At 43.0% G+C, this 26,449-nt stretch overlaps 1 protein-coding gene across 2 annotated transcripts in view; it reads left to right on the top strand.

Moving 5' to 3' along the window:
- Positions 1 to 217: 217 nt before the first annotated feature.
- Positions 218 to 26,449, top strand: part of LOC121544426 (parkin coregulated gene protein homolog) — a 276,802-nt gene continuing 250,570 nt past the window's right edge. Inside the window, exon 1 of one of the 2 annotated variants that reach the window (XM_045209022.1) lies at positions 218 to 462. In XM_045209022.1, the coding sequence (XP_045064957.1) occupies positions 388 to 462 (75 nt within the window). In that variant the 5' untranslated portion in view covers positions 218 to 387. The remainder of the gene's footprint in view (positions 463 to 26,449) is intronic. The other variant, XM_041854363.2, reaches the window with a different exon arrangement.

Genomic DNA, 26,449 nt, shown 5'->3' with positions numbered 1-26,449 from the left:
GGCTCCATGTAGGCCTACATTACAGTAGGGTGGCAAAATTATTATTATGTATAATACTATGCAGTGCAGTAGCCGACAGTAGGCTACAGCGTTTATGGTTTTATCAACATTTTTTTCAGAATGGACCATAAAAAGTAGGCATAACATCAGCACATGTAGCTCCTCCTGGCTGCAGCAGGGAGGAGCGCGCACAGCATGGCGTTTCCATGGAAACATGGACATACACTGCATAGCAACGGGAACGCGTCTTCAAAGTGAATCCCTAACAAACCTAACAGTCAGAAGTGTAGCTAGCTAATGTTGCTCGGTGAATAGTTAATTTTAGTTTAGCTAACGTTAGTCCTTAAACGTTTTAAGGTTTTAGTTTGTATCACTATTGCCTTTCTCATGTGCACAAATATGAGAGCCCTGGAGCTGAAAACCGAAGGGTTTACGGTGAAATCAACAATGAAGAACTCAGTGGTAAGTTTGAGTCATCATGTCAATGATTTGTAGCTAGCTAGCTAGCTAGCTAGTTACTAGCTATAGCTATAACTAACATTATCTAACCCTTGTTCTATCTGTTATGTTGTTGTTGCTAGCTAGCTTAGCTAACTAGCTAGCCAGTTGGCGAAACACTAACTAGCTTGCATAAAGACACCATACCAGCATCACCAAATCAATGACTTCTCGTGACAATTACATTTTGGCGTTTCACAATGTAACACCACTTCTGCCATAGGGGAAAGTATATTTGGCATAGCTAGCTAACTATACAGTAGTAGTCTAAGTTAGCTGATTCGTCTACTACGTGGCTACATTTGCTAGTATGATCGGCTGGAAAAATTTAACAATTGCGCCAAAAGTTCAGCTTTGTGATTGCAAATGCTTACTTACAATGCAGAGATAAAAATATAAAAGAAAGATAATAACACGAGGAATTAATACACAATGAGTAACGATAACTTGCCTATATACACGAGGTACCAGTACCGAGTCTATGTGTAGGAGTACGAATTAATTGAGGTAGATACTTTTGGTCTTGTAGTGTATCTACCTCAAATAACTCGTACCCCTACACATCGACTTGACGAGCAGGTGTCCACATACTTTTGGTCATGTAGTGTATGCGGACACCTACTCCTCAAGTCGATGTGTAGGGGTACGAGTTAATTGAGGTAGATACACTACATGACCAAAAGTATGTGGACACCTGCTTGTCAAGTCGATGTGTAGGGGTACGAGTTAATTGAGGTACATACACTACATGGCCAAAAGTATGTGGACACCTGCTCGTCAAACATCTCATTTAAAAATCATGGGCATATGGAGTTGGTCCCCCCTTTGCTGTTATAACAGCCTCCACTCTTCTGGGAAGGCTTTCCACTAGATGTTGGAACATTGCTGCGGGGCTTGCTTCCATTCAGCCACAAGAGCATTAGTGAGGTCGGGCACTGATGTTGGGCGATTAGGCCTGGCTCGCAGTCGGCGTTCCAATTCATCCCAAAGGTGTTCGATGGGGTTGAGGTCAGGGCTCTGTGCAGGCCAGTCAAGTTCTTCCACACCGATCTCGACAAATCATTTCTGTATGGACCTCGCTTTGTGCACGGGGGCATTGTCATGCTGAAACAGTAAAGGACCTTCCCCAATCTGTTGCCACAAAGTTGGAAGCACAGAATTGCTTCAGCACTCCGCAGTCCCGTTCTGTGACCTTGTGTGGCCTACCACTTCGCGGCTGAGCTGTTGCTGCTCCTAGACGTTTCCACTTCACAATATCAGCACTTACAGTTGACCAGGGCAGCTCTTGCATGGCAGAAATTTGATGAACTGACCTGTTGGAAAGGTGGCATCCTATGACGGTGCCACGTTGAAAGTCATGGAGCTCTTCAGTAAGGACATTATACTGCCAATGTTTGTCTATGGAGATTGCATGGCTGTGTGCTCGATTTTATACACCTGTCAGCAACGGGTGTGGCCGAATCCACTAATTTGAAGGGGTGTCCACATACTTTTGTATATATAGTGTATGTACATATGGGTAGGGGTAAAGTGACTAGGTAACAGGATAGATAATAAGCAGTAGCAGCAGCGTATGTGATGAGTCAAATGAGTTAGTGCAAAAAGGGGGGGGGTGTAAATGCAGATAGTCCAGGTAGCTATTTGGTTAACTATTAAGCACTCTAATGGCTTGGGGGTAGAAGCTGTTCAGGGACCACTCCTATTGGTTCCACACTTTGTGCATCGGTACCGCTTACCATGCGGTAGCAAAGAGAATAGTCTATGACTTGGGTGGCTGGAGTATTTTAAAATTTTTAGGGCCTTCCTCTGATACCGCCTGGTATAGAGGTTGTTATTATTGTTATTATTGATCAGCAGCCTGGAAATTGACCCTCAAATGAGTAAGAGGAAGAATGAGTGGAAGAGAAAAGGGAGGAAAGGCGCTTGCTAGACACATTTTCTGACTGTCATTCAGATTCAGTCCATTAAAAGAGTTCTCTTTCAAAGAGAGAAAAGGATTTTGCCTTTTTTTTGTTATATTGCCTGGTGTGTGTGTGTGTGTGTGTGTGTGTGTGTGTGCATGCTTCTGAAATGTCTTCAGCTAGTGCAGAAAATGCAGGTAAAGCACACTTAGGATGTGGCCTCCTGTAGCTCAGTTGGTAGAGCATGGCGCTTGCAACGCCAGGGTTGTGGGTTCGATATGAAAAATGTATGCACTCACTAACTTTAAGTCGCTCTGGATAAGAGCGTCTGCTAAATGACTAAAAATGTAAAAATGTACAGTTGAAGTCGGAAGTTTACATACACTTAGGTTGGAGTCATTAATACTTGTTTTTCAACCACTCCACACATTTCTTGTTAATAAACTATAGTTTTGGCAAGTCGGTTAGGACATCTACTTTGTGCATGACACAAGTAATTTTTCAAACAATTGTTTACAGACAGATTATTTCACTTATAATACACTGTATCACAATTCCAGTAGGTCAGAAGTTTACATACACTAAGTTGACTGTGCCTTTAAACAGTTTGGAAAATTCCAGGAAATTATGTAATGGCTTTAAACATTTCTGACATCATTTGAGTCAATTGGAGGTATACCTGTGGATGTATTTCAAGGCTTACCTTCAAACTCAGTGCCTCTTTGCTTGACATCATGGGAAAATCAAAAGAAATCAGACAAGACCTCAGAAAATTTTTTGTAGACCTCCACAAATCTGGTTCATTCTTGGGAGCAATTTCCAAACGCCTGAAGGTACCACGTTCATCTGTACAAACAATAGTACGCAAGTATAAACACCATGGGACCATGCAGCCGTCATACCACTCAGGAAGGAGGCGCGTTCTGTCTCCTAGAGATGAACGTACTTTGGTGCGAAAAGTGCAAATCAATCCCAGAACAACAGCAAAGGACCTTGTGAAGATGCTGGAGGAAACAGGTACAAAGTATCTATATCCGCAGTAAAACTAGTCCTATATCGACATAACCTGAAAGGCCGCTCAGCAAGGAAGAAGCCACTGCTCCAAAACCGCCATAAAAAAGCCAAACTACGGTTTGCAACTGCACATGGGGACAAAGATCGTACTTTTTGGAGAAATGTCCTCTGGTCTGATGAAACAAAAATAGAACTGTTTGGCCATAATGACCATCGTTATGTTTGGAGGAAAAAGGAGGTCTCTTGCAAGCCGAAAAACACCATCCCAACCGTGAAGCACAGAGGTGGCAGCATCATGCTGTGGGGGTGCTTTGCTGCAGGAGGGACTGGTGCACTTCATAAAATAGATGGCCTCATGAGGAAGGAAAATTATGTGCATATATTGAAGCAACATCTCAAGACATCAGTCAGGAAGTTAAAGCTTGGTTGCAAATGGGTCTTCCAAATGGACAATGACCCAAAGCATACTTCCAAAGTTGTGGCAAAATGGCTTAAGGACAACAAAGTCAAGGTATTGGAGTGGCCATCACAAAGCCCTGACCTCAATCCTATAGAAAATGTGTGGGAAGAACAGAAAAAGCGTGTGCGAGCAAGGAGACCTACAAACCTGACTCAGTTACACCATCTCTGTCAGGAGGAATGGGCCAAAATTCACCCAACTTATTGTGGGAAGCTTGTGGAAGGCTACCCGAAACGTTTGACCCAAGTTAAACAATTTAAAGGCAATGCTACCAAATACTAATTGAGTGTATGTAAACTTCTGACCCACTGGGAATGTGATGAAAGAAATAAAAGCTGAAATAAATCATTATCTCTACGATTATTCTGACATTTCACATTCTTAAAATAAAGTGGTGATCCTAACTGACCTAAGACAGGGAATTTTTACTAGGATTAAATGTCAGGAATTGTGAAACTGAGTTTAAATGTATTTGGCTAAGGTGTATGTAAACTTCCGACTTCAACTGTACCTGCATCTAAGGATGCAGAACAGGAGCTGCACCTCACTGACACCCTCACGGCGACCCTTTCAGACTTGTTCTTATTTATTTATTTATCCAGCCTTCTCTATGAAGCTAATAGCTGGCATTACAAGCAGTGTCTGTCAGCGTGTACCTTACTCTCCATCTCTATTTGAGCCCAAACACAAGGTAGCAGGGCATGGCCATCGGCCCAAATTTCCCCAGAGGTGATAGGCTAGACCTCTTAGACTTTGAGTTAAACTACTGAATGAGTAATTTCCAAAGACAGTCTGGCTCCCCCAGACCACTCTGTCCATTTACGGCTAATGAAGATGGATCAGGAGAATGTAATAGATATCAGAGCCCATCAGTCCTAATTGACATGTCCTATTGATTGGTCAAGTAAACCTATCTTCTGAGCCAGGAAGTAGGTTATAGTGGGAAATTCTGACAAACGGCCCGCTCAGTGTTTTGTGAGAAAACTGCCCAATTGGAATTGAAAAGGCCTAGACTTTAGGCCTAAGATGCAACAGTAGATGATTTATACAGTAGGTCTACATTGTTAGTTGAATATTTGGCGTACTGCACTTAGGCTATGCCTATTTATTCAGCCTGGTCTCATAGACCAGACGTAACATAGCAAATGTATATCCGGGACACTCAAATTAGTATGATATGTTATGTTTGGTATGGTTACATAAGACAGAAGGTTACTTAAGGCAAAAACAAAAGTAGGGTGGTTGGTTGGTTGGTTGGTCGGTCGGTCGGGGTGGATGGGTAGACGTATAATGCGAACGTCTAGCAACCCAAGGGTTGCGTGTTTGAATCTCATTATGGCCAACTTAACATTTTAGCTAATTAGCAACTTTGCAACTACTTACTACTTTTTAGATACTTTGCAACCCTTCCCCTAAACCTAACCTTAACCCTTTAACCTAACACCTAATCCTAACCTTAACCCCTAGCCTAGCTAACGTTAGCCACCTAGCTAACATTAGCCACAACAAATTGGAATTCATAACATAGAAGTTTAGCAAATTCGTAACATATTGTACGAATTGCAATTAGTAACATATACAAATTGTAATTCGTAACATATCATACAAAATGGATGATGGACATCCATATCTTATGTGCACACAAAACAATGTTGATGTTGCTAAGTGGTCAAACTTTCATAATTACCGTAGTGAGCTGAGACAATTATACTGATGGAAATAAACCATAGCTCTGTCTGGATCCCTATGACAGGGATCATCAACTAGATTCAGCCGCGGGCCAATTTGTTCTTGAGCGGATGGTCGGGGGGCCGGAACATAATAATAAAATAAAAATGTAGACCGCAAACTGACCGCAAGAAGCCTAAACGGATGTAATAAAACATACTCATTTCAAACCTTGATTACATTTGGGAACGTTGTCCTGACAACGGGTGTCCTGACTCTCTGTGGTCATTCAAAATCCCATGGCGCTTATTGTAAGACTAGGGGTGTTGACCCCGGTGTCATGGCAAAATTCCCAACCTGGCCACATTCCATCATGGCCACCTAATCATCCCCCTCATTCCTAATTGGCATATATCACTCCTCACCTCTCCACCTGATAGCTGATGTGTGGTGAGAGTTCTGGCACAAAAATGGTCGCCGTACATCACCGAGGTGGGTGCTACTTATTGATGGTGGATGAGGTGAGTATGTAAAGTGCTTTGAGTACCTCAGTTAGTAGAAAAGTGCTACATAAATCCATTAAATTATTATTATTTGTGTACGATCAAAGCATTGGGAAAGTATTCAGACCCCTTGACTTCTTCCACATTTTGTTACGTTACAGCCTTATTCTAAAATGGATAAAATTGTTTTCCCCCCCATCAATCTACACACAATACCCCATAATGACAAAGCAAAAACTGGTTTTTCGATTTTTTTTGCAAATTTATAAAAAAATACAAACTGAAATATCACAAAAGTATTCAGACCCTTTACGCAGTACTTTGTTGAAGCACCTTTGGCAGCAATTACAGCCTCAAGTTTTCTTGGGTATGACGCTACAAGCTTGGCACACCTGTATTTGGGGAGTTTCTACCATTCTTCTCTGCAGATCCTCTCAAACTCTGTCAGGTTGGATGGGGAGCGTCGCTGTACAGCTATTTTCAGTTCTCTCCAGAGATGTTCGATCGGGTTCAAGTCCGGGCTCTGGCTGGGCCCTTCAAGGACATTCAGAGACTTGTCCCGAAGCCACTCCTGCGTTGTCTTGGCTGTATGCTTAGGGTCGTTGTCCTGTTGGAAGGGGAACCTTCGCCCCAGTCTGAGGTCCTGAGCGCTCTGGAGCAGGTTTTCATCAAGGGTCTCTCTGTACTTTGCTACATTCATCTTTCCCTCGATCATGACTAGTCTCCCAGTCCCTGTCGCTGAAAAACATCCCCACAGCATGATACTGCCACCACCATGCTTCACCGTAGGGATGGTGCCAGGTTTCCTCCAGACGTGACGCTTGGCATTCAGTCCAAAGAGTTCAATCTTGGTTTCATCAGACCAGAGAATCTTGTTTCATGGTCTGAGAGTCCTTTAGGTGCCTTTTGGAATACTCCAAGCAGGCTGTCAGTTGCCTTTTACTGAGGAGTGGCTTCCGTCTAGCCACTCTACCATAAAGGCCTGATTGGTGGAGTGCTGCAGAGATGGTTGTCGTTCTGGAAGGTTCTCCCATCTCTACAGAGGAACTCTGGAGCTCTGTCAGAGTGACCATCGGGTTCTTGGTCACCTCCCTGACCAAGGCCCTTCTCCCCTGATTGCTCAATTTGGCCATCCGGTCAGCTCTAGGAAGAGTCTTGGTGGTTCCAAACTTCTTCCATTTAAGAATGATGGAGGCCACTGTGTTCTTGGGGACCTTCAATGCTGCAGAAATGTTTTGGTACCCTTCCCCAAATCTGTGCCTCGACACAATCCTGTCTCGGAGCTCTACGGACAATTCTTTCCACCTCATGGCTTGGTTTTTGCTCTGACATGCACTGTCAACTGTGGGGCGTTATATAGACATGTGTGCCTTTCCAAATCATGTCCAATCAATTTAATTTACCACAGGTAAACCACAGGTGGACTCCAATTAAAACTCCAATTAGTAGAAACATCTCAAGGATGATCAATGGAAACAGGATGCACCTGAGCTCAATTTCCAGTCTAATAGCAAAGGGTCTGAATACTTATGTAAATAACTTATATCCGTATTTTTATATATATACATTTGAAACATTTCTAAAAACCTGTTTTCGCTTTGTCATTATGGGGTATTGTGTGTAGATTGAAGAGGAAAAACATTTATATAATCAATTTTAGAATAAGGCTGTAATGTAACAAAATGTGGAAAAAGTCAATTGGTCGGAATTCTTTCCGAATGCACTTTTTGTCTCTATTATGCGTGGGAATACTTGGGAACAGATTTCAAAAACGTAAATGGCTGATTTCCTGGTGTTCTTACAGTCTTTTATGTACAAAAATGAAAATAAGCTATTTTCTTTTTTCTTTTTCTTTGGGAGGGCCAAATAAAACCAATTTGGCCCGCAGGCCACCAGTTGGGGAACTCTGCCCTATGATATTCATCCTTAGTGAAGGCAGCAGGACATTTACATTGCAAATATTGCAAATTAATTATTGCTTAGCATGCGCACACCACAGCTATTGAGTCACATCCGCAGCCAGCAACCATGCATGCTCGCAAAGAACGGGAAGCTTAGGCTAATTGTCCTCTTTTATGTAGAAACCCACACTGAATTGTCTGCTTCTTCCTCTATTTCTTCGTAGCCTAGGGGAGAGTGGGGTAAGTTGAGCCATTCAGCATCACTCAGTCAAGGGAAATATGGTTTTCTTTCTAACAAAGATATCTACATTTATTTCAAAATGTTGTGTATCCCTGGAAATAATCAGAATTCATGTAAACAATACAGTTTTGAAAAACTGCTTGTCCAAAAAAAGTGGTCTCTTGGCACAACTTACCCAGGGTATGGGGTAAGTTGAGCAACGGGACCGGGTAAGTTAAGCCGCCTACAAATGTGTGATCTGAATGAAATATTACCACTACCTTTTTAATAAAACAATGTCTATTTTTATTTCCCAAACACAATTCAACACAATCACAATAGCTTTTTTGTCTTTTAGGGCACTTTCACATATCCCCTTATGATCCGGATCCTTGAGAATTTGGTACCCTGATCTGCTATAAAACAAACCCTGGCTGAAACTAATCCTGGACCTGCGTGAGTACTGGATCTAAGATCCAGGACCCGAGTACCAGGTATTGTGACGTGGCAGTGCAGAACTTTTTTTGCCCGTTGTAAACAAGCTAGCTCGCTAACTGTGCGTCTTGCTAATCGCACCCTGAAACAGTTATTTTCAGGCCTTGTGAAAGCAAAACCTATTCTGTAGGATTCTCACAAACACTGCAGGAAACCGAACCAGGGTACCGAATTTCATGTGAAAACGGCCTTAATAATATTAAGCATCTTTTAGCACAGGCTTAACACCTAACAAACACTTTGTACTTTTTTTTTACACTTTTAACATAGGCCAGGCCCTGTTGTTACCTCATTTCCCAGCGATAATGCCTTGCATTAGGCCCATAGCCTATGTTAAAGTGATGTTTTGAGTTGAAATAACACATTCTATCATCGCATTTGCCTAGTGGCATACAGTTCAGCAGAAGCGTTTTTAGGATTTACACACATAGGGGGAAAATCTTAGCAGTGTCAGATTTTTGGGGGGGCTTTTATAAATGCATTTCAATGCAATTCTACGTCATTTAGGCCTACATGACAGAAGACATTATCAGATTTTTTTTTATACTACACAAATGAGTGGCTACTCTGACACTGTCAAACAGATAAATAGAAACGACCTGAGCCCGATTTCCCAAAAGCATCTTAGGCTAAGTTCATTGTGAGAACAATAGGATCCAATGGTTCTATGATGAACTTAGCCTTAAGATGCTTTTGGGAAACTAGGCTTTGGTCTTGACGCTCGCCCAGGGCCAATAAAAAGAAGGGAGACACACAGATTGTACAATATATTATAGGCTACAGAAGGCTACTAAATCAACTTTTGGGTAGCACTTAGTGATGGGGAAACAAAGCTTCCTGATGCATTGAGGTTTTCCAGCCAATTGTGTCAAATAGGTTGATTACTCTGAGCTTCATTATCCGTTCACAATGCACATTAGTGACATATGCTGGTCAGCAATAAATAGCAACGTGTGATTATCAGATAGACGTTTTTTTCAAAACTCCGTGGTGCAACGGTAAGTCATTGACTTTAATATCCTATAGTCCGTTGGATTGCCAGGTTCGCATCTTACATCATGCTTCCATTTTTTGCCTTCAAGTTGACTAGTTTTCTAAACGGAATCTATGGCATTATTTAGGATGCTTAAGACAGACTCTTATACGATACTAAATAAAACGAATTATTTGAACAGTGCAGAAACCACATAAATCTATTTTCAAAATAGTGTGCCTTTAACAGGATTCGACCTTACACCCTAAGCTGCTGGTCAGGTGTAGTTCTGTGTACAAAATCCTAACTAGTAGTATAAGTATGGTATCTAGTAGTGGTCGGCGTTTGAAAGCAGCTTAATCGAAGAATTAACCGGAACCTCGGTAAAATCAGTAGTATCTCGCATTTTGCAACACACGGTTTGAAAAAGCAAGTGATTAAAAGAAGCTTCGGACATCATTGATGACGTACTTCTGATAAAGTGATACACGTGTCAACACACTGCTTTGAAGTTAGCTGCTTGTGATTTCGACGCATGCCTCGGAGCTCCAGTATCAAATGTAACATCACGAGTGCCACTGACTTACCCAATGATGAAGATAGCATGAATATGTGTAGCTTAGGCTTCTCACCATACCGGTGATGGTCTCAAGATAGGCCTGAGCTACTTTGAAAAACAGTGCTGTTCGTCCGAGTTGTTGAGGATTTCTGACAAATTACTCTTCTCAGCAGTAGGCATTTGCTTTCCAAACGTTTTTCCCGCGATTGTATTTTGAAATTTGCGAAAGGCCTTTAACTATTCACTGACAGCGCGAAGAGAAAAATAATCCATAGAACGAAAGTGCCCATTCAAGCCAGGACTGACAGTCATTTTGAGCATACCCATGAGTTTACCAGTCAAATTACCAGGGTGAGGTTCCAAAACCCTTCCCAGCTAGCACATTTGGTTCCTTGGAAGTTGTGGGAAGCCATAAGTTTCCTGTTTTTTAAACGTTCTGAGAACGGAAGTAAAAATGTTGCCTGTTTTGGGAATGTTAATTTTTAGGTTGCAGGGAGGTTCTGATAATGTTTTTCCATGGTTCCTTGAAAGTTTTATTAATGTTCTGAGCACAGAAATTATAGGTTATTTGAAGGTAATTAAATAATGTTCTGAGAGCATGTTTCAATAAGACTTGTTATAACACTAGCTTAGGTTAACTGTTTTGAACTCCAAGCACAGACAGGACACATGGAAATTAATTTGCTTAGGCATTAATCATGCAAAAACATACATATATTTTTTTTCATCAGTAAGATTTGAACCTATGGTCTTCTGCTTTCTATCCGTGGAATAAGTCCAATGCGCCACCAGGATGGACTTAACATGCCATGTTTTTTAAACTCATACAAAGCTGTTCATTTGAGTCTATTCAAACAGACCCTATTTCAAAGGAAACAAGCACTCATTAAGATTAGTGGGCGCGGCCAACACACCTGAACACACTTAACAAGATAGTGCATAGAGAGAGTTTTGTTGATGCTGAGAACGGAATGTATATGTTTTTAAATAACATTCTTAGAACATTCAAAGAACGTTACTAATGTTTTCTTGTGGTTTTTAAGGAAGGTTTTCTTAATGTTCTGAGAACAGGACTTTAAATTGAACCATGAGGAAACCTGCAGAATACGTTATGCTGAAGTACTGGAATTCCCACAGAAGAACGTTGTTTCTTAAAGTTCTCTGAACGATCTGAGAACATTACTTTAAATAGAACCATGAGAAAATCTGTAGAAAACGTTATGCTGAAGTACTGACATTTCCACAGAAGAACGTTGTTTCTTAACGTTCTCTGAACAATTTGAGGACATTACTTTAAGTTGAACCATGAGGAAACCTGCAAAATACGTTATGCTGAAGTACTGGAATTCCCACAGAAGAACGTTGTTTCTTAAAGTTCTCTGAACGTTCTGAGAACATTACCTTAAATAGAACCATGAGAAAACCTGTAGAAAACGTTATACTGAAGTACTGAAATTTCCACAGAAGAACATTGTTTCTTAACGTTCTCTGAACAATTTGAGAACATTACTTTAAATAGAACCATGAGGAAACCTGTAGGAAACGTTATGGTAAGGTTGCATTCAATATAACCGTAGGACAACCACGCTCTCACCAAGCTCTAAGAAACATGGTTCTCAGAACGTTATGTGCTAGCTGGGTTCTATGGATGATATTTCTATGCCTGCAACACAACAAGCTGTTCGATATTTGGCGAGTGTGCTGCCCAAGTTCAGTCAGTGTTCAGATAGGAGTAATTATATAATTTTGTAAACATTATTTACATGTCTACTTCCAGCGACTATGATTACACCTGGAAAGAAAAAAACACTTCAATTTGCTCAACTTGCCATTGACTCAACCATTGGCTCAATTTACCCCAAGGCCATTGGCTCAACTTACCCCAAGGCAAACATTTGGACTATATTAGCCCACACAGCTACAAGGATGCACTTTCATGCTAGGTTTAGGGCCTCATATTGAAGCTTATAGAGACCCCAACTGATGTATAGAACAATCTTTAAATTATCTACTTTGGTTTACATTCAAGCATCATGAAAACACAATAAATTAATTTGACCTGGTGAATCTATTATTTATTTTTTTACCTAACATGCTTACCACTTTTTTCATGAGGTTTCTTCCTTCACAGTCTCCATGAAATGTTTGGGCAAATGTTACATTTTGTGTATGGTTTCCTAGAAACAAGGGTTGCGCAACTTATCCCTTTTGCTCAACTTAACCCACTCTCCCCTACTGTAGGCTACATTGTGCTCAGAAGCTCATTAAAATATGAATACTACTGTATTTAAAAAATGTTATTCTACTTTAACTGCCACAAAAAACATGCCGGTTCAGTTTGATCACTCAGAAGTTGCTCAAACCTTTGTTGTCAGTCTCTTTCTTTTCAAATGAAGGCTGGTTTGCAGCGAGTACATTCGGAAGCTGATTCATACATAATAAACAAGGCCATTCTCAGATGGCTCACATATTACTCTGGGATGTTTTTTAAAAATTTCTTAGCACTTGCTTTTTAATATAAAGGAGAAACCAAGTTTGTTTTACCGCTACAACAACAAAGTGTCACTGTCTGAAGGCTGCACCAGGAGCTCTTTGTCTGTCCTATTGCTTCAATGGTATTCAGTATGTCTATACTTCCTGTTTCTCCCTGGCAATTATTCTCAAACCACTGCTTTTCATTACTGCGATTCCTTAATACGCCTATGGAATAAATATAGGCAGGTGGCTTATAAGAAGTACAGTCATTTTTTAGTTTCTTTTCAGGAGTTGGTGGTGTAGTGATTTTATTTTCAATGGGCAGATGGTATGGCCATTGTGTGCAATCAAGTAAGTGTGTTGTGGGTTGCATTGTTTACATCGACATGCAGCACTCCTCTCACATCCACAGAACAGTTTTACAATATTTTCTCGGGTGCATCCGACTTTCCTATCTCGGTATTTTGATACAGCACTGTAATTATGATGACAACAGCAGATCCTGGCAGTTAGCCCACCGTCCCTCTGTCAAGCAGCCCGTGCCGCTGAAGTGGCTATCAGAGCCAGGGCCTGAAACTAACTTTTTGGCCCACCAGCCACTGTGGCAGGTAGATTATTAAATGTACTAGGCACTCAGATTTTTTACCAGCCAAAATATGTTACACCAAAAACAAACCAAAAACCCAGATGTGTATGCTTTGTAATGTTTCTAAAGCAATACATGTATTACTAGTAAGAAGTGATGTGGTATATTGCTGAAGTTGATTTAATATATTGTGACCTGAGTCTTTTGACCAAAATATCACAGATGAGAAAAACATTTTCAGCTGCCCCTTTGAGGGCGGAAGGTTACCGAGGCAACGAGGGCACCGCTTGAGTCAGTGACAATGTGCCTGTGAGATAGAGAGTCTGACTAGTTGTCGATGTGTCTTCGCAAGCAGTTGAAGCAAACTTGAAAAACGATCTAGCTTGTGAAAAAAACAATGTAAATAGCCAAGAAAGGACAATGTCTCTAGACCAACATTTATGCCTGTGCGCAGCACTTCTAAAATGAATCTTCAGCACTTCAATCACAGTGCGCACAGCTCCCCAGCCAGGCAGTGTTGATGCGCATCACACAAAGTATTATAAATATTATAGGATTCGTAGTTCTTTGTATGATTAGCTACCAGCTTTAAACCAAACGACAGAAACACTTTGAAAACAGCTACTGCAGCATTTATTTTGCTATAAATGTGCTCATACTTGACTTCTAACTCTATTTTCATTCACAAATGCGAGTGAAACGCTTCCGCTGTGGAGCCCTAACCACCCGCCAAAGTGGCTGGTGAAATAGACATCTTACCCATCAATGCCAAAGTCTACCTGTATTTAGTGGGTGGCGGCTGTTTATTTTAGGCCCTGATCAGAGCCATCATAAACAAATCTCCCCTCAAGAACCCTCAGAAAGAGTCCCATTTCAATCCTTTAAATATTCAATATCTCTCAAGAGTAGGCTATCGGCGGCTGGAGAGAACCAGAATACCAGCTAGACCTTAGCCTAAATCCTGAGGAAAAACATTTTGGGGGGGTTTGTTGGTATGTTGCTGCTGCTCTTTTCGCTGTTGGTCACTGACATATCGCTCCACCAGAAAGAGAGCTGCACAGAAAGAGCTATGATTTGTAAATAAAGGCAAGGCCATTTGGAGCCTTAAAAGGGAATGGGCTTGGAACATAGGCTTATTATGCAGTAAAGGATTTGTGGCCATAGAAACTGAATCAATACCCAGGCTTTGCACCTTTCCTTTTCTCTGTGATTCATTCTTGAGCTTAAAGAAAAAGCCTATATGGGTGACCAAGACCCCCCTCCCCTCCCCAACACACAAACGTGCACACACACACACACACACACACACAGCAACATATAAAACACATAGGCCTATGTAAGCAGATACGCCTCAAAAGAGCAAGGCTCCTTGTAGCACATTTCACCTGAGTGATCAAATCGATACCTGAGCCCTGGATTCACTCCTTAGAGCTACATGTGTTCCTCTGACCTTTTGTATGGCATGGGCCTGCAGATTGCTGTGGCGAGCACTGATAGAGTGCTGTACAGACCTCATTTACCGCTTCGCCTCCAGGATTAGCATTGAGCTGCCTGCCCGACCCGACAGTCCGCTTTGCTCCCCCCTGGGGAAAGAGATGGAGACTCGACAGTACTGACGTGACCTCCATTTCTCATTCCTCCACCATATCATCATTACTCTCTTAAGCAGGTGCCTCTCCGATGTCTAGGCTACTCTTCCTCTCTCTCTAGTCGTCCGTCTCTATTTTTCCTCCTGCCCTCCATCTCGCTCACTCTCTCTTCTTGTCGCTCCAAACACATTTCCCTGACAAGGGAGCTCATAATTTGCTCTGCGTGATAAATAAATAGGTCTATCCCGTGCAGGTGGCGGCGTTGGGGGTTGGAGCGCGGGAAACTGAGCGAGCCCGATGGATGTCATGGTCCTCACTCTGGGCCCCCGTCCGCCACTCGGTCCGATCCATCATCCCTGCCGTGCCGCTGACGTCTCCTGAGCCGCTGGAGCAATTGCTGCCACCAGGCTGTGACATGGAGCGCAGTCTAAAGCTGCATCCCTCCAGCATCTCTCTCTCCCCCCTCGGCCAGATTCACCTCATCTTATTAACTCTTGAAATCCATTCTGGTAACCGCCTGTCATCAATCAATCAATCAACTTTATTGCCCTTGCCTAACGATTGCATCTGAAGCTGGGCTTGCAACACGGCTATCCTCCCATAAGGCGATAGTTCTCCTGTATATTATGAGTACAGCGACTGCAATTAGATGTCATAGTGTTAATGCTACTACTTAGCTTTCTCGCCTGGTGGAGGTCCTGTAGAACCATGTCCAGATAAAGCGTCCGGGGTGAAAAAGTTGAATGAAAAAAATAGAGCGAGGAAATAATGAAGACGTTGGTAGATGTGTTAAATGCAGATTTGGATTTGGATGATTAAAATTAAAAAACGAAAAGTTTGGCAGGTAGCCAAGGAGCCAAGTAGCAACAAACAGCACAGCAGCACGGAGACAAGTCCGGAAGTTGTGAATTTGTGGCTGTGGTAACTGACATGTTTGACGGAGAACTGGGTCATGGTAAGTAACGTGTCATTGGCATTGGTGCCAGAGGCCTGCATCCTCTTAACGCAGACTAGTGCGCAGGCTAGATCAATCACTGGGGCAGAAGGTCCATGGCTGGACACCGGCTGACTTAAAAATGTTATCGCTTGCATATATTCGCTGACCTTTCTCTAAGTTGGTCTCCTTCTCAAATTTGAAAGAGCAACATTAAACCATGAATTCGTTTAAAAAATAGGCTAGACTATCTCGACGCACACACACAGTACACACACACATTCCCTTTCAGGCCTCCATGATTTGGCAGTGTTTTTTTCTCAGTGCTTTGTAGCTCTAATGGACTAAATCACCAATAGCTCCTTTCACATGAAATAGGCATTTATAGATGAATAGATAGCTTGGCTTCTGAAGTATGAGATTGCTGAAATCGCCTTGACCTTTTTCTCCGGTGTACAAAGACTGTGTGGCAGCTGCAGCCGGTAGTGGGAAATGTTTGCCTTAGCCATTCCATATGACCTGATGAGGAACTATAGTCATTGCTATTGTGTTTGCTTTTTCTGGAGCTTGGTCTCGGTTCACAATTATGATTGCCCCGTTTGTTATCCTCCTTGAAGACCTGCTTGAATTTTAATTAGGTGGCTTTAATAGAGGACGTTTATTGCCACTGCAAAACACAATTTCTCCTTGGAAGTTAATTATCTCATAAGGAAATACAGAGGACATCTATAAACAATATCCGGTCAACAAAGCCAGGTGGAGACTGTAGGCCTATCACTTTCACAGAATGTCCCCTCATTTCAAAAACCATTCTCCATGTACAATGAGCGTGCAGTGTAAAAGATTAAGAATGTGAATAGGCTTGTTGTAATAAATGTATACCCTCTCTTCCCATAGTGGTGTCCTTGAGGCTAAGTAGTACGATGAGTCAGGTTGTGTGAATTGAGTGGTCCTTGGAAGCTGAACATCTGCTAATAATAGCATACAATGCCATTAGGCTAGTTTATTCACCAGTTAAATCAGGGAGCTGATGATATGTTGTGTGTTCAATCTCTGCGATTTAGCCTTCCCTCTTTTGACATTATCTACATAGTCTATATATTGGATGTCCAACTCTACAACATCGTAAAATATTTGTTCAAGATGTATTTTTTTCAAGATTTAGGCTACTTCATCAAAGTAGCCTGAGACCTAGCGATTGCTTGATTGTTTTATTCTGAGCAAACAGCTGGTAATGGTGATATCTCTTTGTCAATGATGGTTAGTGAAACAGAATCGATAAACCTGTGTCCATCACTCACGAGATAACATGACTTATTTAAACCTGTTGGGCTTAGTATTGGGAGAACATCAAAATGACTTATTACTTGGACACTCGATTTTCTGTGTCAGTTACCAGACACTGCAAATTGTCCACACTTCTCTGTTTTCCTGAAGCAAAGAAGAAAAAGGTTGAAATCAAAATGAAACGTGACAAACAGAGCGTGAGAATGTAATGCATCTTGTCTGGATAAAGAAAAGTAAATCATTGAATTCATAAATTGGATTTCAATGGATATCGGTTGAGCATTCAAAAGAACACTCGGTACAAATCAACCATCCCCCACTATCATCTCAACTCCCATAAGAATCACTGCCCTTGCTAGAGGAGAAGCAGCCCACCTCAGCAATCTAATCTAAGGGGGTAAGGCATGTGTCATGCACTGCACTCTCAGGGCATGCTTGGCAGATCGCATACTGAATACATCAACATAATGAAATCCAGGGATAGAAAATCAATTTATGTGACAAACACTGTTGTCCCAATCCAATATGGCCAATGAAGGCCTTTGTTCATCAAAAAATTCGGCAAGCAATAATGTTGATCTGACCTTTTGAATTTAGCTGACTCGCATTAGCCTAAAAATGAATTGTCCCTAATCCCTCAAGGACAGGAGCAAAATGCATTATATTGAAAGCAATCGTTGTTTTACAGCTTTGTTGATTACTTTTGTGCTTCACAAGGGAAGCAAAGCTGTCTCTTTCGTTTGTATTGTTTCGTGATTTGATTTGCAGGTGACATGCACCCCAAGTTAAATATACTTCAAAGCCTCCATGAGTTTGCATGAGCTCCACTGCAATTCCACAGAGGATTCTGCTCTTAACTGCCTGCCAGACATCCAGCTAAGTCAAACTGCTCCAAGTCAAAGTTACGCTTGCAACTGACAGGCAACTGAAGGCACAGAAGGTAGGGAAACAGACATATGTACTCAGGCACTATCAAGAAGATCCCCGTCACATCCACTCTGCTTCAGCCACCAACTCTCATTGTCGGGGAAACACCAAACAAATTCCACTAACGAGAGTTTGATCAGTGCACGGCAGGAGGACGGACGACCCGCTCATGACACCTGTCCTCACTCTCAGGATGGAGAACAACAAAGTAAACGGAAGGAGAGACAGACGGATAGCAATATAACCTTTGGCCTCTTACCCAAAACACACTTGGGCTTGTCGGTCCAACGCTGGATGCCTTTTTGAAGGCCATTTTCATTTGACTTCAGTTTCTAGCCTAACAGTTCAACACTGTTACAGAGGCTTAACTTTCCACTTCTAATTCCGACACCATTACTTGGCAATTTCTAGTGTAAGTCTGTTGGTTGGTCTTTTTGGCCTCTTTAGTAATCGTCTGCTGATGTGTCTGCCTACTATGCCAAAGAGTGTGACAGCCAGGTTAATAGTGGGCTGGACATTAGGCGCCTGCAGGTTGCTGAGGTCTGCTATTCAGGCACAGTAAATTACCTCAGATTCGTCTTAGCACTTGTAAGGCCAAGATTGTTTTACAGTAGCACAACAGCTAGAGAAGTAGAGAAAAAAACAGTGCAACTTTTGCCTCGATACCAGCTCTGAACTCATGAGTCACATAGAAATTGAAGCCACAGGGGAGGCTGACGCTGCTAATTCTTCGAGCGTGATTGATGTCTGTTAGCAGGGATTTGGGATTGAAGAGGTGGCCCAGAAGGCCTTGTGTACAATATAATAGCAGAGACACCGGTTTCATTGTTGTAGCGTCGTCTGAACTCTGAACGCAGCACCACCACAGTGGGGGGATTGGGGGCTGCCGAACAACCTCCCCCAACCTCCACAGGAATCAGATGACTTTCAGCAGCGCACGCCTCTCGCCTGCCTTGTGTGAATAAATCAGTGCAGAGCAGGGGGAGGTCGGCCGCAAAGTGCCTGTTCTGCCTCGGCCTGATTTGTTTGTTGATCCTGCGTTTGCCTCCTGCAGCTAGCATCCTGAAACCAGCACACCTGAAAGACCTGCAGCTCCGTTTGAGATATGAGCTGAGGAGAAGTTGCCTGTTTTGAAGGCATTGAGGGGAAGAAAGTGTTTTCTCCTTTTGCTCAGAGGCTCACTTTTGCTAATCCAGAAACTGGACTATCATTCAAGGCATTATCCCTGCGGGGAGCCTCAGTGGCTGACCTCATTTTCATGGATCTCGCTGCTGGTTGTTTCAGCTCCAGTTGCAAACCCTCTTGCAGATTTGTTGAGCAAACAACTTTTAGGACATTAAGTAACATTTTATATTCAATCTTTTGGGTTTAGCTTAAAGCAGTCCACAGAGACTGCTATGTAAAGGGTAATATCCTAGTTAATATATGTAAAGGTCAAGCTCCCGACAACGCAGTGTATCTCTGTACATACTGTGTCTCTTCTGTTAGCAGATCTCCAGCTTCATCTGTTGATGAATGGCTTGCTTTTGATTCAATTCTCTAGCTGGGCTAATATTATGACTGCCATTATACATTCCAGACATTGGAGAGATCCAAAAGTCAGTTTCCACTATCCTCATGTGCCATGATAGGGGATTGTTCAAAAATATTCCCTATTCGGGATAAAATATGGAGATATGCTAGAGCAGTGGTTCCCAAAATCTACAATTTGGACTCCAGACCAAAGGGCAAATTTCCACCGGTCTCATGTCCATTGCTCTTGTTTCTTAGCCCAAGCAGGTCTCTTCTTCTTATTGGTGTCCTTTAGTAGTGGTTTATTTGCAGCAATTCGACCATGAAGGCTTGATTCACACAGTCCCCTCTGAACAGTTGATGTTGAGATGTGTCTGTGACTTGAACTCTGTGAAGCATTTATTTGGGCTGTAATTTCTGAGGCTGGTAACTCTAATGAACTTATCCTCTGCAGCAGAGGTAACTCTGGGTCTTCAATTCCTGTGGCGGTCCTCATGAGAGACAGTTTTATCATAGCGTTTGATGGTTTTTGCGACTGCACTTGAAGAAACTTTCAAAGTTCTTGAAATGTTCTGTATTGACTGACCTTCATGTCTTAAAGTAATGATGGACTGTCGTTTCTCTTTGCTTATTTGAGCTGTTCTTGCCATAATATGGACTTGGTCTTTTACCAAATAGGGCTATCTTCTGTATACCCCCCTACCTTGTCACAACACAACTGATTGGCTCAAACGCATTAAGAAGGAAAGAAATTCCACAAATTATATTTTAAGAAGGCACACCTGTTATTTGAAATGCATTTCAGGTGAATACCTCATGAAGCTGGTTGAGATAATGCCAAGTGTGCAAAGCTGTCATTAAGGCAAAGGCTGGCTATTTGAAGAATCTCAAATATAAAATATATTTTGATTTGTTTAACACTTTTTTGGTTACTACATGATTCCATATGTGTTATTTCATAGTTTTGATGTCTTCACTATTATTCTACAATGTAAAAAATAAAGAAAAACCCTTGAATGAGTAGGTGTGTCCAAACTTTTGACTGGTACTCTATGTGTGTTTTTTATTTTTTACATTTAAGGAACTCAGTCCGGCTTTAAACTTTCTCTTGAAAGTTGTAATAGTAGAATGCACAAGGTGCAATTTCGAAATTGGGTAGTGCATCATCAGTTTTCCTCTTGTCTTGTTAGTCATTGCAGACCTTAGAGAGCTGTTGATAACTTGTCAGACATGTCCAGATCAACTAGCCCATGTCAGTTAACATTTTCTTATTTAGGTTTTTTAGCCCACTCAAATATCACATGAATACACATTAGACATGGAAAAATGTATAGAATTCCAAGAAAATTAGCTTTAAACTGCAAAATGTTCTTTGCACCCCATGACAAAATGTGTAGAATTGCAGGAAATAAGCTCTAAACCTACTAAATTCTCTAGGGGTGTGAACAGTTTGTGTCATGAACAATGCTTGTGACCATAGAAAAATAGACGTGGCGAGTGCAGCGGCGGCGCGGGGATGTTCCCCAATGCTGGAACGGGGCCCCCGAGTGAAAATGTTTGAGAACCCCTGGTGTAGTGGACCTTTCCTCCTCTGCTTTCTCCCCCTTTGGGGACCTGTCTGTATCTGGGTTACCTGTGACCCCACAGCAGGCAGAGCGTGATGGAATGGGGGGATGGAGGGACATCTCAGAGTATGGGTGTTTGAGGACAGATCTGTCCCTTTCTCATCTCTCAGCCGGGCCTCTTGCTCTGAAACCAATGCCCCCTCCCTGCCCTCAGTCTGTCAGCCTCGCTCCCCTGTGGACACTCAGCGAGGCCCTCACCTCATCTCTGTCAGCCTGCCACATCACATCCAGAGCACACTGGATTGATGGCTCCTTCCGGGCCCGAAGGGGGGTTCATTCCCCTGCCTGCCCGCCTGGGTGGCTGGATGGGTGGGTCACAGTGTGGGGGATGATGGTGGGAGCCGGGAATGGGATATATGATGAAACCTGGACTGGACACCTTCAAATATTCTGTCCTTTGGGAGGTGGTAGTGAAGGAGGACAGGGCTTGGTGATGTGTGATGGATATGCTATGCTCAGAGATCTCGCTAAGCTAGCATAAAATACAATAGACCTAGCCATTAACTTCACATGGTCTACGTACATTGTCCTGAAGCTCATGTTTTGACAGAAATCGTTTGTTTGGTTGTGAATAATGCCTCAATCAGATAACTCTACAGTATTTAATTTAGTTGAAGAAGGCCATTCTTAGCTAGGCAATTGTTTTCTTAATACCCCTTGCATGCTACGGCAATGCAGTGTACTGCTTATTATATTGTAATACACACACAAAAAATATCTGCCATAAAAACAGGTAGTTATGAAAAGTTAATTGAGGAACTAAGGAACTTAGCGAATTAAATCTTTCAGATGTTAAAGTCTTCTCCACCGACGGCGGGTGTAATTTTCCTTGTGTGTGTCATTAATTTGATGGCCTGGCCCGGTGTTTTAATGCCTTCAGGTGTCGTCACTGATTAGGGCCGTAAAAGTAAAGCGTGGCTCGGGTGCGTGCCCAGCACTCTAAGAAGCCTGCTTGCAGAGAGGCTCTGAGGAGGTCTTCCACCACCACTGTGTGCATTAACAGCCACGCAGACCCGTTTAACGGGGCCTTGAGGTCGTTTATTTTTAAACTGCCACTGAAGTAGTGAGTCACTGATCAATGAACTCCCTGCTCACCTGGCTTGCACTCCTCTGTTTCATACAAATACCGTTACAGAGTAACAGGACTAACAAAAGCATAGTGTGTGTAGCCTATTTGTGCAGTGTAGGCTATGTCTTGAGGATATAGTTTGAATTTGTGTTGCGTGCCTAGGCCTATTTATGCAATGTTGTGTGCAAGTGTTTACCTCCCTGATTCATCCAGTGCATATGGGTCCTTAGGAATCACTTGACAAGTAGGAGTGGGTAGGAGTGGCCCTCTTAGCCATACCATATGATTCATTTTGAGCGATCACAACTGTGGTTTTGCGAGATGAATCTTGGTGAACAGCGAGCAGAGTCCAGGCAGCCCGGCAGATAAGTGGGCCGCCCACTGGAAATGTAACCAGCTTTGAGGGGTATTCATTCACCTGCTCTCCAGCTCCACTGTTTTCTGATCTGAATGACAATACACTCGCTGAGGTAAACAGAAAAACGAAAGACAGCTTTTTAAAAGCTTCAAGAATGTACGTTTCTAAAATGTTATCCTATCCCTCCCATCGTTGAATGCTTTTCCCCTCTCCTTTCATCTCCCTTTTGTCTTTGTTCTGAAAGGTGACTGCCGATGCCGTGCGAGTTGTTGTCTTTGCCCGTAACATGTCATTTTTCATTACAGACAATACCTCCCACAAACGTGTATGCCCTCGTTGATATGACACGATGACAATCACAAAGTGCCTCAGTGACTTTGTAAGCAGTAGCGCAGACTCCACTAGCCTACATTTTAGCCTTCAATTTCCCTGTCGACTGGAGCATTCCACTATCATTTTCTGTCTTCTGACCTTGTCTTTAACAAAAGAGCCATCTACTGGTAATTTTCTTCACACAATGAAATTCATTTACTGACTGATTGCGCTCCAGCTGACTAGCCTGTCTGTTTGGTCATGAGAAAGATATGCATCTAATAGTAGCTATGTACTCAGACTATTTCACCCTGCAGTTTCATAGAGAGTAAATGAGTAAGCAAAACCCGTGACATAAGAGGACGTGAAAGACAAGAGCAACCTGTCTAGGCGCCTCCGTTCGTTTTTATTCGTGAATTCTTTTCAATCTCGTCGGAGAGATGACACATCTCTTGCAAGTGCATATTGTTAGACTGGGCGAGTGCCCCGTAAATAAAGAGAGCTAATTTTGTTGCCTGCGGCAGTGAAGTGCAGCCTGACCTTATCAGAAGAGGCTCCGTCTGTCTCTCTCCACCAACCTCTCCTCTGTGACTCACCCACCGTCTCACTCGCTCGCGCCCGGAAAGAAAAACGTAACTATTTGCGGTAGATTTCAATATCCCCTCAACCGAGAAAGGAGAGAAATACAGAGCAAGAGAAAGAGAGAGAGCAAGCAAGCAAGTGTGTGGTGCCTTCCTTTTCCAGCAGCTCCCCTCGCCGCCTCAGTAAGCAGTGGCACCCTCATTCCCCGGAAAATGCAAAGAAATGCAATTTTACCCCCAAAAAGAGAAAGAGAAGGAGAATGAGCGAAGCAGGAGAGAGATATAAAAAATATAAATGAGAGTGTTGGCTCTACCTGAGCTGACAGTGAATTGACGGCCCCTTACCAAACATCCATCAATGACTTTCAGAGGCGTTTGGGGGCTCCTGCAGGGAGAGCTGGAGGCCCAGGCAGGTTGATGGATCACCTACAAGCCGCGCCACCGTCGCCACGGTGAACTCACCCTCAGAATTGATGAGCCGCAGCTCTTGTCTCTCTCTCGCCCTCCCCCATCTCTCTCTCTTTCTCCCCTTCCCTATTCCGCTGCCCCTGTGTCAGCAGCACATGGATGCGCCATACTAATAAGGTTAGAGCAGGCATCTTTGTTCCATAGGATGACACCTTATAAATGACAGTAGCATAGGTCTCGTCCGCTGCTGGCTGGGCCAATCACCTCCGCAGGGGGCTCAACCATGCAACTTCTAAGGGGGAAGCTAAGTTGAGGTTGCAGGATGCCGTTCACAGGAAAGGAAAGGAGTGGACACGGGCATTAGAGGAAAAAAAGGATAGCAGACAAAATGAGAAGGGGCTTGAGAGAAATGACAGCCTGGAGCGCATCTGACTGCTGGCGCCTTGTTATCACTCCCTTATGTGCACCAGTGGCAGAGAACCTGACAATTCCGGTTTAATAGTGTTACAAAGCTACCTCAAATGTAATACTCTGCCTCAGAGGTTCAGCTTATGACCACCACTGAGGGCAGGATATTGTGTGTAGGTCTATGTGTGTTTGTGTGTGTGTGTGTGTGTGTGTGTGTGTGTCAGGGGTCGCGTTAACGTCGCATTTGTAAACGCAGATCTAAAATGCTTCTTATTGTAATTTCTGCTCCGTTTCCGACAAATGTTGTGCTTCAGTTGCACTTCTCCACTCGGATGAGAAATCTTTGCTTTCGTCATCAGACCAATCAAATTCCCACATTCACAAAGTAGCATTCGATCAGCAGACAGCACTCTGATTGATGGCAGAGAGGACGAGGCAATGGTTACTTTTCTCCGGTAGTTTTAGCAAGTTAAATTTGCAAGATGAACTTCAAGCAAAACATTAGGAAATGTAGCTGGCTACATTCTTTCTATGGTAAACATAATACATCTGATGGCCACGCATCTTCTTTGCAAGCAATACCTTGCTTTTTCATTGTAAGCAAATTTACTTATGTGTGGTTGCTAACCAAATAGCGTTTCGCTTCTGTTGTCATCTGATGAAAACAATGCTATTTTCCAATAGTGTGTGATTGCGGCCCGCAATTTGGGGCATTCCTGCATGTGGGCATTCCTGCATCTGCAGGAACGCCCCCCTCAAGCATGACATTGGTTCCTGCATGTGGGCTCAACATCTGCAGGAACACCCCCCCTCGAACATCCCATTGGTTCCTGCATGTGGGCTCAACATCTGCAGGAACACCCCCCCTCGAACATCCCATTGGTTCCTGCATGTGGGCTCAACATCTGCAGGAACACCCCCCCTCGAACATCCCATCGGTTCCTGCATGTGGGCGCAGCTGCAGGAATGCCTCCCCCTCGAGCACCCCATCTTCATGCTTGTGTGATACTTTTGATATTCAATAATATATTGTATTTTTATTATTTTTTTTACCCCTTTTTCATGATATCCAATTGGTAGTTACAGTCTTGTCCCATTGCTGCAACTCCCGTACGGACTCGGGAGAGGCGATGGTCGAGGGCCATGCATCCTCCGAAACACGACCCTGCCAAGCCGCACTGCTTCTTGACACACTGCTCGCTTAAGCCAGCAGCACCAATGTGTAGGAGGAAACACCGTACAACTGGCGACCATGTCAGCGAGCATGCGCCCGGCCCACCACAGGAGTTGCTAGAGCGTGATGGGACAAGCACAACCTGGCCGGCCAAACCCTCCCCTAACCCGGACGACGCTGGGCCAATTGTGCGCCACCTCATAGGTCTCCCAGTCGCGGCCGGCTGCGACACAGCACGGCATCCAACCCGGATCTGTAGTGATGCCTCAAGCACTGCGAAACAGTGCCTTAGTCCGCTGCGCCCACTTTTGATAGTCTGGATTTTTCCTGATTGTTATATGCGATTAAAATGTGGGTCAAAAGGGAAATAAAAGTATTATCCGAGTTTTTCGTCATTGTAGTATAATTAATGTGCAATGTTATAGCTTATAGCTTAAAAATTGATGTGTAATCTCTTGATGCGTTGGATAGCAAATATAACTGATATTCTTCTATGGTCTGCATTTTGAAAATGCTAACGCGACCCCTGGTGTGTGTGTGCACGTTTGTGTGTGTGTGCGCATCGCTCTCTCTCGTTCTGTATTTTTAGCAGATCGTTAGAGCACTGCACAGCCCAGCATCAAGCTATTGTAGTTCTTTGTAGCTCAGTTGGTAGAGCATGGCACTTGTAATGCCAGGGTAGTGGGTTTGATTCCCATGAAATGTATGCATGCATTACTGTAAGTTGCTTTGGATAAAAGCGTCTGCTAAATGGCATATATTATTAGCATTTCAATTACCACCTCTCACACAACGAACTGAGTGGATGGAGTGAGATGCACTGGGGGAGAGAGAGACTTTTAAGACACGTAATATTACAGAATATCTCAAGGAAAAAATACTGCTCAATGTGCAAAGAACATGCTCCATCAAATGGCCAGTCACCTCCCACCTCCCATCCAGGACAGGAAATTAGCACCGAGCCACAGTGCTCACACCTACTACATCATGGCTTCTGACATCTCACAGCACT

Source organism: Coregonus clupeaformis, chromosome 29 (assembly GCF_020615455.1).
Source record: "Coregonus clupeaformis isolate EN_2021a chromosome 29, ASM2061545v1, whole genome shotgun sequence".
Taxonomy (NCBI): Eukaryota; Metazoa; Chordata; class Actinopteri; order Salmoniformes; family Salmonidae; genus Coregonus; species Coregonus clupeaformis.
Note: the sequence above shows the minus strand (reverse complement) of the source record. Positions and strands in the feature narration are given on the sequence as shown.